General features: G+C 36.2%; 3 protein-coding genes across 6 annotated transcripts in view; 2 read left to right on the top strand and 1 right to left on the bottom strand.

Annotated features, from left to right (window-relative positions):
- The window catches only part of LOC122261104 (uncharacterized), a 10,140-nt gene extending 7,656 nt beyond the window's left edge, over positions 1 to 2,484 (top strand). Inside the window, exon 8 of the mRNA XM_043028617.2 lies at positions 2,005 to 2,484. Coding sequence (XP_042884551.1) covers positions 2,005 to 2,076 — 72 coding nt within the window. The 3' untranslated portion in view covers positions 2,077 to 2,484. The remainder of the gene's footprint in view (positions 1 to 2,004) is intronic.
- A 239-nt stretch (positions 2,485 to 2,723) lies between these two features.
- On the bottom strand, positions 2,724 to 10,596 carry LOC122261066 (uncharacterized). 2 transcript variants are annotated; one of them, XM_043028585.2, is made up of 4 exons: positions 10,476 to 10,596; positions 5,387 to 7,874; positions 3,615 to 3,768; positions 2,724 to 3,407 (listed from the first exon to the last, which is right to left on the bottom strand). In XM_043028585.2, exons 2-4 carry the CDS (start codon positions 7,829 to 7,831, stop codon positions 3,193 to 3,195), a joined length of 2,814 nt encoding a protein of 937 aa, XP_042884519.1. In that variant the 5' UTR covers positions 7,832 to 7,874; positions 10,476 to 10,596; the 3' UTR covers positions 2,724 to 3,192. The 2 variants fall into 2 exon arrangements, with proteins under 2 accessions (XP_042884519.1, XP_042884510.1); XM_043028576.2 differs by lacking the exon at positions 10,476 to 10,596 and adding an exon at positions 10,103 to 10,233.
- Positions 10,350 to 15,000, top strand: part of LOC122261081 (tRNA (guanine(26)-N(2))-dimethyltransferase) — a 6,846-nt gene continuing 2,195 nt past the window's right edge. Inside the window, exons 1-4 of one of the 3 annotated variants that reach the window (XM_043028595.2) lie at positions 10,350 to 10,583; positions 12,948 to 13,175; positions 13,345 to 13,761; positions 14,656 to 14,884. In XM_043028595.2, coding sequence (XP_042884529.2) covers positions 10,513 to 10,583; positions 12,948 to 13,175; positions 13,345 to 13,761; positions 14,656 to 14,884 — 945 coding nt within the window. In that variant the 5' untranslated portion in view covers positions 10,350 to 10,512. Of the gene's footprint in view, positions 10,646 to 11,241; positions 11,531 to 12,947; positions 13,176 to 13,344; positions 13,762 to 14,655; positions 14,885 to 15,000 lie in introns of those variants that run through there. The other 2 variants (XM_043028604.2, XM_086549521.1) reach the window with 2 other exon arrangements.

Here is a 15,000-nt window from a genome sequence, read left to right on the forward strand (position 1 = left end):
TTTTTTTTTTTTTTTTTTTTTTTTTTTTTTTTTTTTTTTTTTTTTTTTTTTTTTTTTTTTTTTTTTTTTTTTTTTTTTTTTTTTTTAATAAGAATTTATATCTTTGGGCCAATCTTGATGCATTCTATGGCATTTTCATGGTATTATAAATGATAGCCGATACCTGATCCCCCCCCTTTTACAAGGTATAACATTTATTATTAGTTGTTTCCGTTTACTGTGTGATGAGGGTGCTTCAGTAGGAGGCCTATATGATGGTGTTGAGCCAAACATCCTTGACGTTGATAGTTGGGGCCAAGCACAGTCATGAGGAGGATGTGTGGGTGTACCAGGGCAAGGAGATAGGGCACTCGGGGACGAGGTAGATAACGTGCGACGTGGTGGAATACCGCGAGGTGATGTACTCTTGTGCTCTCGTCAACCTTTCCAGCGACGTCAGAACTTTGGTGTTCTCTCTCATGAAGCTGTTGCATCATTCTTTTATGTCTTTCTCGCAACATGTCTTTCCATTCTTGTAAGAAAAATTCGAAAATCACATAAAATAAACAAGTCCAGAAAACTAGTGTTTATAAGTGAATGGAAATACATCATATAGCCATTTTTATTATGATAAAATAACTTTGTCGAATATATTTGCATGAACATGATACAGCAGGGATTGAAGGTGTAGTGGGAGGTCAGGGGGGGGGGGGTCAGATAATTAGCCATAACTCCTTTATTTTTGTGTATTTCACAGAAATATTACTGAACAGATTGCCAAAGGTCACCAGATTACATGAGATATTTTTCGTATTGAATATTTGAAAAAAAAAAAAAAAAAAAAAAAAAAAAAAAAAAAAAAAAAAAAAAAAAAAAAAAAAAAAAAAAAAAAAAAAAAAAAAAAAAAAAAAAAAAAAAAATAAAAAAATTGTAGACAAAGGTGTAGTTTTGAGATATTGCACTTTGAAGTTGAAAATACATTTCCCTACTTTTTTTTTTTTTTTTTTTATAAGAATTTATATCTTTGGGCCAATCTTGATGCATTCTATGGCATTTTCATGGTATTATAAATGATAGCCGATACCTGATCCCCCCCCTTTTACAAGGTATAACATTTATTATTAGTTGTTTCTGTTTACTGTGTGATGAGGGTGCTTCAGTAGGAGGCCTATATGATGGTGTTGAGCCAAACATCCTTGACGTTGATAGTTGGGGCCAAGCACAGTCATGAGGAGGATGTGTGGGTGTACCAGGGCAAGGAGATAGGGCACTCGGGGACGAGGTAGATAACGTGCGACGTGGTGGAATACCGCGAGGTGATGTACTCTTGTGCTCTCGTCAACCTTTCCAGCGACGTCAGAACTTTGGTGTTCTCTCTCATGAAGCTGTTGCATCATTCTTTTATGTCTTTCTCGCAACATGTGTTTCCTCTTTGAATGTCTTTCCATTCTTGTAAGAAAAATTCGAAAATCACATAAAATAAACAAGTCCAGAAAACTAGTGTTTATAAGTGAATGGAAATACATCATATGGCCATTTTTATTATGATAAAATAACTTTGTCGAATATATTTGCATGAACATGATACAGCAGGGATTGAAGGTGTAGTGGGAGGTCAGGGGGGGGGGTCAGATAATTAGCCATAACTCCTTTATTTTTGTGTATTTCACAGAAATATTACTGAACAGATTGCCAAAGGTCACCAGATTACATGAGATATTTTTCGTATTGAATATTTGAAAAAAAAAAAATAATAAATAAATAAATTAATTAAATTCACCATGACGGCCGCCTTAATCTGTAGTTTGTGATAATACTCAGTGTTTCAAATTATGTAGGCATGTTCAAACAATGGCTGAAGAATTACATTATTTACATTTAAATATTTTTTGGTATGATTCATGTTCATTATACTTTGATTATATTTACAAACCGTAATAATTTTACCATAATAGCATGTCCATATTGTTATATAAAATGCCAGTGAAGTGAAAATGTTGATTAAATTTTTTTTTCTTTTTTCAGAATTCCGACCACACTAAGGACCAGTCCCTCTCACAAGCTAGTGATGCTCCTAATTACCAAGAGGACTTATGAATCAATCGGCCAAGAAAAATATGTATTGGATCTTCTGTTTACCCCATTATTGTTTTCCAGTATAAAATACAAAATTATGGTTAATATGAACTGAGATATTTCTTTTGTTTTTTCAAATGACCATCTAGCTTCTATTTTATAAGTGCATACAGAAATAAAATTTTGAATACTGTTAAAATTAATGCTCTATGACATAACAAAATTTAATTGAGTAAAATATTTCATACAATTTCTGAGAATGCCAGGGTATGATGTAAAAACTTTTTAGGAAATTATTATTATTATTTTTTTTTTTTTCTCTCTCTCTCTCTCTCTACATAGCATTTATAATGTGCCATATATTGCCAAGTGAGGGTATACACCGTTATTAAATCCTTGTAAAGGTGAATACAATATACAATATATAAACAATGTTTTTCAGTATTTCCTAGATGGGTGTCATGGAGATGTACATATACACTCCTTACTGTCAGGCAGACCAGGACAAATGCAGAGTGTAGATGGAGTCCCATATTAACATCAAAACTTGTATTTGCTGCACATCTTACTTGACTCTTCCTCCCTTCATACATATCTACCACCTGCTTGATGTACTTCTTGAACCTGTCTTTCTCCCTTTGCAACTTAGTATGGTATTCAAACAAACAAATACTGTACATTTTATTTTTTGGTATAACATGCAGTAAATCCAACTGGCAGTGTGAGATGAAATGAATATGAACTATATATTTTCAATCTGGAATGGTAAAATATTTGAAGATGAAACAACAATAATATACTCTGACAGCTTTATGGTCCACAAACATAGACATAAATATCATTATATAAAAAAAAAGGTCACTATATGCACTTAAACAATTTCTAATCATTTATAAACAATTCATCCATACATGCAAAGTGCTTTAGTTGTTTAATGTATATATACATTTTTCCTTTAAAAAATAAATAATAATGCTTGTAACTCCTATATGCTGTCTGTGTATTCTTGAACACCAGTATAAAATAACGTTATAAAAAACAGTACTATACACAATATATTCTTTCACTAACACACAAAATTCGTACAACTCAGATCATGTGAACTAGAATGTGAAGAGTAATATAACTCTCAAGTATTTAACCTATAAAACCGGTAGACGTCTGACTTCTTTGTAACTCAAGCTGAATGGTTTGAGACAGTAGTTCTAGGTGGAAGCCAGGCCCTGGGTCGCTTGGAGAGGGAGCTGTGCTGGGGTTGTGTGTGACATCAGCTCTCATCTCAGAACCAGATTCTCCAGAGGTCGTGCTAAATTTTAGCTCTTGTCTGTGGCTCTCTTCCAATACATTTTCCTCTGAAAGTAAAATAGATAAATAAATTTAAAATGATATAAAAGAGACATGAAATACAGATGTGGATGAGAAGCTTTACATTCACTTTGTCTAGTTGTCTAAATGCTTTAGTGTTTCCCTTATCACTGACTGAAATTAATACAACTTTTTTGATGCTATAATCACATATTCTCACTTCTACGCCTCTGCCAGTACAACCCTTTACTTACCAGTTATTATAGTTTGACCATCTTGACCTTGATCTATTTGTCCCTGGTTGCTCAAACGGTGGTGAAGCTGGCCATTAGAAGATACCAAAGACGGTCCTACTGATGAGGAGAGATGTTCTATCTGATCCAAGGATGTCCCATCAACTTCTCCAACCTTCATAAAGAGATCCAAATAGTACTTTAATTTCTTTACACACAGAATTAATTATGCCTGATAACTATCTCAAAATATACAGGCCCTGTCACACTTTGGTATGTCTTATAAAAAGAGAAATAGTTAAACTGCTTCTCGCAGCTCTTACTGTCTGTCCCATTAATTGAAAGTCATGCTATCATATTCAAGGTACATGATGAAGCAGCAGGATGTCATGGATGATACTGCCTGCTGACAATTTTGTTTGGTTTCACCACTTTGGCCAATCTAGCCAAAATGCATATCCAATCATACATATTTATTCACTGTTATTTCTGACTTTGCAGCATAAAACTATGGTAAATGATCAGAATAAACTGAATGAAGATATATAAAAAAAAAAGTAAAAGCCCTAAAATGTTTGAAAAACAATCAGCAAAAAGTCAAGGTAAAGCCACTAGCACTTATGAATCCCTGAATGTTCATGAATTGTAAGTCCATGAATCTATACTGCCATAGCTAAGTACAGTGAGTTTATGGCTTTATTCTCTGGAAAAGGCAAAGAAACTTCTCCCATACATAGAGCTTGTTGATCACCCTGGTGATTTATATACATGAGGGAGATTTACTGGCCTATGCTGCAAAGGCCATGGTGCTACTTCATGCTATCCTCTTTTAAACAATTATTGATTAGAATGATTCAGTCTCAATATTGCAAGATTCACCAAACCATTATAAATAATGAAAAAAGATGGTGCCTACACATGGGAAGAGGCAAAAGCCAACACTCATCTTTCACATATATCCTAGCAAGGTAAATATTGGATTGGTTCATAACTTGATAAATCACCAGAGGCCTACTAGATTGGGCTTGCCAGATTATATGAGGTGAAGAATGCAATTGCCTAAGTGCCAACAGGCAGAAAGGCCTTGTCAATTGGCAGAGGCCCATGCCAGGCTTGTGAGTATTGAAATTTTACCAAAAAGGTTTTGCAAAAAGGGATGTGTGGTATCAACAAAAAATACCAGTATTGCCAATACTGGTTTTCTGAAATAATACCAGTACCAGTTTCTGAAATAATACCGGTACAAGTCATGATACTGGTAATACAGGTTTCTGTTGGTGTTTATAACATATAAAACTTACACCTATTTGGATATGTAGCACATAATGAATATATTTAGGTTTATGGGTTAACCTAATCATAATTCACTGATGCCTTTTCAAAATTTAAGCATGGTGTGAGAATCCCAGATATGAGGTGCTTGGTGTCCCATGTTTTGCCCACCAGTAGCTAATAGTGAAGTCAGAAGTCAGTGCCTTTGTACTTATGTATCTGAATAGCTGTTATATTTGTGGGTTTGGTGTATTCAGTGCCATAAAAACAATACTGAAAAAATACTGGCATACTGATACACAAAAAAATACCATCACCAGTATACTGAAGTGCTTCTGATACTGGTAATGCCGGTAATACCGAGGACCTCAGTATACAGATTTCCAGTGCACATCCCTATATACTATATACTAATCTCTCAAACTAAGAGGCAAACAAATAAAAATCTGCAGCTGATATTTTTCACTCAAAATCCTGTAAAAATATAAACTGCATATACTCAGAGTGAGCTATTTCCTTACCTGCTGTGATGGAGCTTGAGCAGGATCTGCGGTATACATGATGTTTAATCCATGAGTACTGGGGACTGCATTTGAAGCAACTTCCTCATCTGGGTTGTTTATCATTATATAAGTTGCATGGTCACCGACTGTTGGGGTAACACCAGGTCCTCCTCCTGGTGTGGTTAAGGCTACACCATAGGAGCAGTTTACCCCATTCTCTCCTGTCCCTCTAATTGGGATTAGTGCTGGTATTGCTAAAGGATCACTGCTGATAAAAATACCATCTTTTGTGGTCACAGATCCACTCAGACTAGCAGATTCCAAGTCTGTAGGCAATAGCTGATCTGGGAGGATGTGAGCTGGGGTTCCACTTGGCAACAAAAATTCTGTAATATCCTTAGATTTAACATGGTGACTTCCATGATCAATATGTTGTTGTGATGCCTGTTGCTGCAGCTGATGTTCCTTTTGCTGTTTGGCTGAAGACTTTTTATCACTATTATGAACTTTGCGAATGTGAGATGTAAGGTCACCTTTAACAGCAAAAGACTTACAGCAAATTTCACAAGTATAATGTTTTTCTTTTTCATGTCTTTTCTTATGCCTTGCGACACATTTTGCAGTTCGAAAAGTCTTGCCGCATACATCACAAGAATGTGATCTTTCCTGCCTATGGAAAACCATGTGTTCTAAGAGATATCTGCTATCAACATAGCCTTTCCCACACACCTTGCAGATGTTTGGCCTTTCATTGGTATGATGTTGTAAATAATGATGTTTATGATCTCGTTTAGCATTAAAACCTATTCCACATAAATTGCACACCCAAGGTTTGTCTAAATTATGTAAAACTAAATGTTTGGCTAAATTACCCCTTGAGCTTAAGACTTTACTGCAAATATAGCATGTGTGAGGATCACGACTTCCGTGGCCAGCTGGGGGAATTTTGTACTCCCTCTGACGAATGGGCTTCCCATCACTTCCAAGTTTTCTGACGTATTTTCGTTTTTCACTTTTTTCACGTGGTTTTGCTTTGGGACCTGGCTTTCGCTTTCGTTTCTTCACAGTCACTTCCAGTGGTGGGGTTTGAGGAGGAGTATCACCCGGGTTGTCGGCCATTTCTTCTTCCATCTTTGAATCCGTAATATCTTTATTCCATCTACATTTGGCACTATCAGTTTGCATTGATGACCTGAATACTGTCTTTATATAGACTGGTGACTTAGCTCTTGTACTCTTTTTGGCTTTTTGATGTGGGGTTGTAAATTTAAATAATGCTGAAGACAGCTCCTGAACAGAATGAGTCATATGATGTTGATTTAATTCCTTGGGATCAGTAAACTCACTGCCACACACAGCACAGTTCCAAGTAGTTTCACAGTCAGGGGTTTCAATATTTTTTACTTGGACTTTTTGAGAATCATGGACATCTTTCATACCATTACCTGACTGTGAATCCCTTTCTAATTTGAGATTGTAAGATGGATCTTCAGATTCTCTTAAAGGAGACATTAGGGCATCAACTGTAGACTGAGATGTTGTGGTTGTAAATACAACATTGTTTGGATTTTCTGTGCAGTCTTTTTCTTGGTGTTGCCCTACTGCTTCAGAGCTTGAGAATGCTAAGCTGCAATAGGCACAAGTCCAAACTACACTACATTCTGGATTGACTTCTCCCTCATCTTTTATGGAAGGCCTTATAACTTCTGTTTGGCGATACTGGTTTGGGGCAACCGCATTGATGATGCTATTTTCTGATAATTTTGTATGAACTAAAGTTCCTGATCTTGTAAGCATGTTGAAACCATGAGCATTATGTGATGTGTTATCTGTTTCCTGCTCTGCAATAATACGAACCATATCCAAACTTAGAGAATCATCACTCAAAAGTTTCACAATTACTTGTGGTACTTTCCTGCAACTACTTGCAACATTTGAACAATCTGAAGGTGCCACCATTGTAGTTACAACTGCATCTATTGCAGATGATGTAACAAGGTTTCCATCAATTACACCATCTCCTGAGGTTGTCACAATTTGATTCATATTCATCTGAGATACTTGGTTATGTGAATTTGAATCTACAGCAGGAATAGTAGCAGCAGTAATAGCATCACTATTTGTAATGGTAGATCTTGCAAAATTATCTGTCGGAGTGGATGTAGTTGGAATAGTACTTGTGGCTCCTGCACTAGTAAGTGATGTGATGGATAGATTACCATTGGTTGACAAAGATGGAGCTGTCAATCTTACTCCTCCAGAAAAGGATGTGGTAGTAAGAGCATTTGTGGCAGTGTGAGAATTATTAGCCAATGCTGGTGCTACAAGGCCTTCACCTCCTGATAATGTAACTGTAGTAAGTGAATCTGTGCTAGAGAGAGTTTCAGGAGGAACTACTGTCTCTAACTTTAGCGTTGCTGTAGCATCTTGAGGGAGCTTCATGTGATCATAATGGTCATACATAATGTGATACTCTGCATCCTCTACTCCAGCTGACTCTTGATACCTGTTAACAGAATTAAGAAACTAAATTACTTTATTTTCAAAAACTTCCTATCTGTATACTCTATGGGAGCATGTACTAAACAATATTGTATGAGTAAAGCACAACATTGCACAAAAATGTATCTAGACTCTATTTGATAAAGAATAACAGCTTCCTGTTCAATTATATGGAGGTTATCAAATAATTAAGTATTTGTAGTATTTAAAAAATAATGTATTTTTATTCATATAGCTCTGATACAAAAACCACTCTAACAGCCTATTTTTCAGTATGTTTACAAGACACCCATTGTGACATACAAAACTGAACTTTTATATAAAATTATACTGGCTTTAAATCTATTTGAAACTTACTGTGATGGAAGGTCTACAATCTTCAGGCTAACCCTATAATGGTACAATTTTCACTTGCTGCCAATGGGGCTGTTTTGGCTCTAAATGGTCAAAATGCTAGGATATTTCAAATGCATGAGCCTAATGCCTGAGGCTATTCACCTGCACTGGCCGCAGTCAAGCGCTACGCACCCAATCACCCGGCACGCTGGCCAGGAGGATAGCATGACAAAATAGTATAAATGGATAAAGATGCAACCAACTTTCTGGGTACGACGTGATATTTTTCGGGTAGTTTTCGTTGTGTTTTGCACAGTTATGTTATTCATTTCCTCCATAAACCTTTCGTTTCTGAGTTTTACCTCCCCCCTCCCCCCATGTGCCTGTGTCGACATGGTACTAAACGATTTCTGGCAGGAGATTTAAACAAGTTTTTCAGTATCAAAGCCTAGCCCATAGACCTAATGTAACCTAGCCTAGTTTTTAAGATACGCATCTGCCATGACCACAGTTTTCTCCATATTTGTACACAAAACCTAACCAATGGATCTGACTTAACCTAACCTAGTTTCTTTTTTGCCCTAGCCAATGGGGCCCCCTAGACCTCCCCCCTATTCAAGCCACTTCATGGCAAGTACATTTTTTAATTTGAATGGACCAGACCTAACCTAACTGATGGACCTGACTTAACTTAACCTAGTTTCTTTTTTGCCCTAGCCAAAGGGGGGGTTTTGCACCCCCTGGAACCCCCCCCCCTTTTTTAAGCCACTTCATGGCAGATACATATCTGCCACAACCACAGTTTTCTCCATATTAGTACTCAACAAAACCTAACTGATTGACCTGACCTAACCTAATCTAGTTTCTTTTTTGCCCTGGCCAAAGAGGGGCTTTCAACCCCTAGACCCCCCCTTTTCAAGCCACTACTTGGCACTTTTAATCCGAGTTTGCGCATTACTTCCCTTAATTGGAGGTGTGTGAGGGACTGGATCATAGTTTGTCCCATAAGAGTTTGAGTGTTGAACTGTCATTTTTTTTAAATAACTTAATAAAGCTCTACAGCATATATCTCTCTACTGATTTTGAAATTTGAATGAAGACCCATACTCACCATTCAAATGTCTGTGATTGGTCGATAAATTAGTCAGTTAGATCAATTGTTTCCTTATTGGTGCTATTATTATCACGTGACATCATTGCCAATTTGTGATGCTTTTTTGTATTTCCGTGGGCGAGGTTGGTGCACGCGCATAGTAGATATTTTACAGTTTTCAGTTCATCAGTGTAGTGGAAGCATCTCCCTTTACTCATTTTTAAATTAAATTCAAAATAATATACCTCACTTATTTTGCGTTTCTGGAAGAAAAGAGTTTTAAGGCATTACATCATAATTACTACTACGTCATGCTGTAAGATTAGTTTTTTGCTACATTTGGCTGCGTCTTTATCCAATTATACCAACAAAATATCTTGCCTCCCCATCTTTGGTGCTCCAGAAAAGAACATCAAGCTCCAACTTCTGACAAAATAGATCTAGGACTGTCCTTTTATTTAACTATAACTCTAAATGGTCTCTTTTGCCAGTATATAGATGGGGGAAGTTTGTTGTATTTTCCAAACTGACCATCAAGAATAATCAGGAAGTATTATTTTCTGGATCTCCATATAACATAAGCAATAAAAAAATCCAAAGACAGCAATAAAATATCTTCTATCAAAGAAGAATCAAAATGTTATCCTAATTAACACTTTTTTCCTTTACTGACTCCAATGAGTTTTATGAATGTCATACAATTAATCATCTCTAAATCTGCATACATACCTCTGTCAATATTTAAAACCATATCGAGTTATCAGACAAATGAACTAGCTGACAAAAAGAGACATTTTACTCACATGATGGAAAGGTAATGTGAGAATCTGATGGGAAAGAAATACGCCCAGATTTTCCCTGATATTTAGGTGGAAAACACAGGAGGGAGGGAGTCATATATGCCTAGACTATACGGAATTAGCCTTGATACAATAACATTAGACGCAGAAAGAAAACAGAATCAACTCCGTGGAATCCAAACCTCTAGATAAGTTCCAATGCTCTAAAAAGGATCAAACGGATATGGTATTCGAACATAAATGGAATCATATTCACACTACTAGTGCAACATTTGATATGCACAACCCTTGTATCTTGATTCTCTTTAAATAAGAGTTTCGTAAGACGCAAACTCATAAAACAAGATGTAATTAGGAGAGAAAGTTGACCACATACCAGTGTTTTAGAGAGCGTAAAGAGACAATTTCAGGGGATGAATCCGCATTTCCTTACGCGAACGGCAGTCGGAGTCAGGAACTTATCTTACACATGTTTTCGTCGAAGGTAAACAAACCACATGCGGTGCTGAGGTTGCGCTTAATGGTGTACTGCGGTGCTTGAGAAACGTTTGTATTTCACTATAGTATTCACTTCTGTATAGCTATATTTTTCGTATATGAAGACAGGAAGTCCAGTAGCTATATCCGGAGTGGATCGCCAAATATTTGTTTTCGTTATCTGTGAGAGTCTGTGGTTGGTTTTGTCAGAGCTACGTATTTTTGAAGGATTAGACATTTGAAAGAATAGAAGAGGATTCATCTGCAGTTTGTTTTAGCAATTTAGACTCATTGTTAATGCTCGTCAATGTATATGTAAATGGTGCCTATGTTATTGTCATTGTTTTTAGTAGTTTCTAAATATATGATAGCATGAGAATCACTCCGGTAATTCTCTAGTAAAGTTGCTTGTTCGTGATACAAATGAATTTCCTATTGATTAATTGCTTTTGATATATATAGCTTATATATAGCTGAATTCTGCCAATACCATGTCTAGCATCATACTAGAAAATAAATCTAGTGAGTATGATGGTTTGAGTAAATAAGGAGAAGAAACATTGTGGAAATCTATTTTATAAGTATGAGTGTAATGCATTTTTAAATATTTTTTATTCTAATTATAGTTATTTTCTGGATAATGTTAAATGATTCCAATTCTGCAGTATTACCAGTGCGATGTGCAGTGACAGTGTGTAGTACTTGGTATTATTTTTGTTTGGAAAAAATGTAAGCACAGTATTCTTGAACAGTTCAAATAATAAGTACCCAGTGACAGTGTACAAGTATTGAAGCAGACTCAGTAGAAAGAAGAGGAAATGCATCTGATATAGAACTGGAAAACAAATATTCACTATTTTCTCTGAATATCTTGATATCAATATCCATGAATATCCATGGTATCAAGAAATTGATGCCGATAGCTGTAAGATTAAGGAGATCTGTATCATTAATGTGAGTATTGTAGAGATAGAGATAAAGGCATGCTCTTATTTCCTAAAAAAATATTTTGAGTTTGAAGAGATGGAAATAGTGTTCAATGTTTTATTTCATTAGGCAAGTACGAATAGGCCAACAGGAACTTTTAACCCATTGCAGACGGAGATAAATTTGCTTGCCCAACCTCCAGGATAGGTTTTATTTTTAGAGAGAGACCGCTTGAAGCAATTTAATTTGAATCATCCCACTCTCTTTCAGTCATTCGTTGTAAAACTAGAGCGTTTTTTGTGTTTTATTTTTTTATGTGTTTTATTGAGTTTAGAGACTTATATGTGCCATATAACAGGCTCTATCAGTGCTGCAGTTGACTAAAATTGTAATATATTATCCATATTAGCTCATTATTTCCTTTATACTCAATGTGATAGAAGTATTGCTGTTTTATGGGAGGACAAAAGATAACTTTATTTTTTCGTATTTTTGTGCTGTCATGAACGAATACGAAACATATAACCCCCTACAATAAAGTTAACAAGAAGAGGTAGAGAAGAGGAATGAAACCTGTGTTTGTGACTGTGAGTGCCACAATGAAAGGCATCCATATTGGCACAGGAGCACATTTTAGACACTGGGTATGGATTGAGTCACCTTCCTCTTCTCGATCTGCCTGCACATCCTTCATCGGCGGTAGTTTTGAGCAAGGGTTCATCAACTTAGTGTGTGCCATCGCTCTATAGAGACAGTGCTTGCTAGAGACCGTGGATGGGTGCCATTCAAGGCTCTCTCTCCTGCTGGTGCTAGGAAAAAGTGGTGCCATCTAGGTTTTGGACGTTAAGCTAGCACGGTATTACGGTAATTATAGTAATTATGACTGCAGTAGCCATCATCACTCATTCCTTTTTCATAGCACAATAAAATAGCATAGTATTCCAAAATCCCCGAACATCATATACGTCATGACGCCCGTCGTCAGGCCAAAGCTCCTACGTCATGTATGTCATGACACCCGTACGCAGTGGGTTAATGCTTATATTGTTAACACTCTTATAATTCTCTCTCTCTCTCTCTCTCTCTCTCTCTCTCTCTCTCTCTCTCTCTCTCTCTCTCTCTCTCTCTCTCTCTCTCTCTCTCTCTCTCTCTCTCTCTCTCTCTCCTCTCTCTCTCTCTCTCTCTGTCTCTCTCTCCTCTCTCTCTCTCTCTCTCTCTCCTCTCTCTCTTCTCTCTCTCTCTCTTCTCTCTCTCTCTCTCTCTCTCTCTCTCTCTCTCTCTCTCTCTCTCTCTCTCTCTCTCTCTCTCTCTCTCTCTCTCTCTCTCTCTCTCTCTCTCTCTCTCTCTCTCTCTCTCTCTCTCTCTCATTTTTCACTTGCTCTTTCTCAAATATTTTCGTCCCTCTCACCTTCTCCCTCTTTATAATGATTTTTTTTTTTTCCAGAAATAAATTCTTGCAGTACCAGGGAATTACAGTCAGTGTAAAGATGTCTTCAGGAGAAAAAGGAAATAAAGAAACAGAGGGTGACAGGAATGGAGGAAGCAATGAGATAGGGTTTGTGATAGATAAGCGTCCATTTACACACGTCAAAGAAGGAAAGGCAGAAGTGCTTTTCCCAAGCTCCCATGATGTTTTTTACAACCCTGTGCAAGAATTCAACAGAGATTTAAGGTAAACTAGCAATAAAGGCTACCTATTCATATAGATGAATTTCTTTGTAAATATCTGACATAAGTTTAATGTTCCCTGTAAGGCTTAGTCTTTACATAATTTCCCTAGCAATTTTGTTCTATTACTTAATTCTTTTTGCAGAAATTAACTAACAATAATTTACCTACAGTGTTTCAGTGTTGAGAGTGTTTTCTGCTGAATTCAGAGAGCAAGAAAATCTGAAGAGGAAGAAAGCAGAGTTAAAGGAAAAAGCAAGATTATTAAAACTCTCAAAGGATGAAGATGAAGCTAAAAATAAGAACAAAACAACACAAGAGTCAAGCAAAGAAATAAAAGCAGAAGAATTACCTCCAGAGGAGAAAAAATTTACATTATTGGAACCAGGGAAGAAAGATCCAGAAGGCATAAGGATCTTGGAGGCTCTTGCTGCTTCAGGTCTTCGATCAATTCGTTATGCACATGAAGTTGGCGGTGTGAAGGAGATTGTTGCTAATGATTTTTCAAAACAGGCAGTTGAGTGCATGGAACGTAATATAACCCACAACAAAGTCGAAGACATTGTCACGTCAAGTTTCAGTGATGCCTCGTAAGTATTGGACTACTTTCTAATTATTGACATTGTATGTTTAATGTACAGTATTTTTTGTAACAAATATTTTCTCTTGGCTTTACACAACTTTATTATTATTCCAAGAGTGTAGAAGATGAGGGGACTTGAAAAGTATAAGTTGAGGTTTGTGTGCCTTATGATTAGGAAAGTCATTTTGCCAAAACTTTAGTTCCAAGAAAAGAACAATCAGAGTTTGACCTAAATAGTTTTCTATCTTCTTTGCTTTCAATTGTATAATACATATCCTGTCTCCTATAAAACAACAACTAATTTAAAACCATAAAGGCTGTTAAAGGTAAAATTTACTGGATGAAATTATAAGATTTTGTGTAGAAAATGAAAGGCAAGGAAATAGATAGCTGAAAACTATTTATAGATTTATTTTTCATTTTTAGAATATTGTTGGAAAAATTGTATCAATTTTTAAATTTTAACCCACACAGGACGGGTGGTACAGCATGTGTACCGCGCATTCAAAAGCCCAGTTGCCGGGCGGCACAGTATTGTGCCAGCTATTCAATTGATTTAGGCCTAATAATTCGAAAGCCCCGGCATTTGGACATTCTAGGCTAGAAATCCCCCGTCGGGAATGGGTTAAAGGATATTCATCAATCTTTTTTTGCATTTTTTTCACTGGTTTTACTATTATGATAATAGACTGATATGAAAATATATAAAATTGGAAATGCACTTATAGTATAAAAGAACTTTGCTTTGATCACTCTTCTTATTCATCATTAATCTGATTAATGTAGACCATATCTACTGATAATTCAAAGCTATGAGTATATAGCTGTTCAAGCAATTTACAACAATTTGAAGACTTTTTATGCATTAATAAGAAATTTATTTTTCTTCCTTTACATATAGCATGGCAATGTACAAGAGCTATGAGCAAGGGAAAAGATTCCATGCCATTGATCTCGACCCATATGGTTCACCACACATGTTTCTGGATAGTGCTGTAAAGAGTGTAGCAGACGGAGGTATTCTTCTGGTTACCTGCACAGACATGGCTGTGCTGTGTGGTAATTCACCAGAAACATGCTATACAAAATATGGAGCTTTGTCTATCAAAAGCAAAGCTTGTCATGAAATAGTGAGTTGCAGTGCCAAGGTTTATTTATATTGTTATTATTATTATTATTATTATTAATATTATTATTTTTTTTTGTAGATAACATAATCAGATTTGACTGAACATCATATAGTGGA

Source organism: Penaeus japonicus, unplaced genomic scaffold, assembly GCF_977035675.1.
Source record: "Penaeus japonicus unplaced genomic scaffold, GWHDUDI00000001_assembly GWHDUDI00000002, whole genome shotgun sequence".
Lineage (NCBI taxonomy): Eukaryota > Metazoa > Arthropoda > Malacostraca > Decapoda > Penaeidae > Penaeus > Penaeus japonicus.

Excerpts from the sequence above, each read along its gene's own strand:
- LOC122261066 (XM_043028576.2), bottom strand. Across the intron at positions 3,769-5,386 it reads CTCAAGCTCCATCACAGCAG|GTTGGAGAAGTTGATGGGAC; the intron begins GTAAGGAAATAG and ends CTCTTTATGAAG. Across the intron at positions 3,408-3,614 it reads TGGTCAAACTATAATAACTG|AGGAAAATGTATTGGAAGAG; the intron begins GTAAGTAAAGGG and ends TTTTACTTTCAG.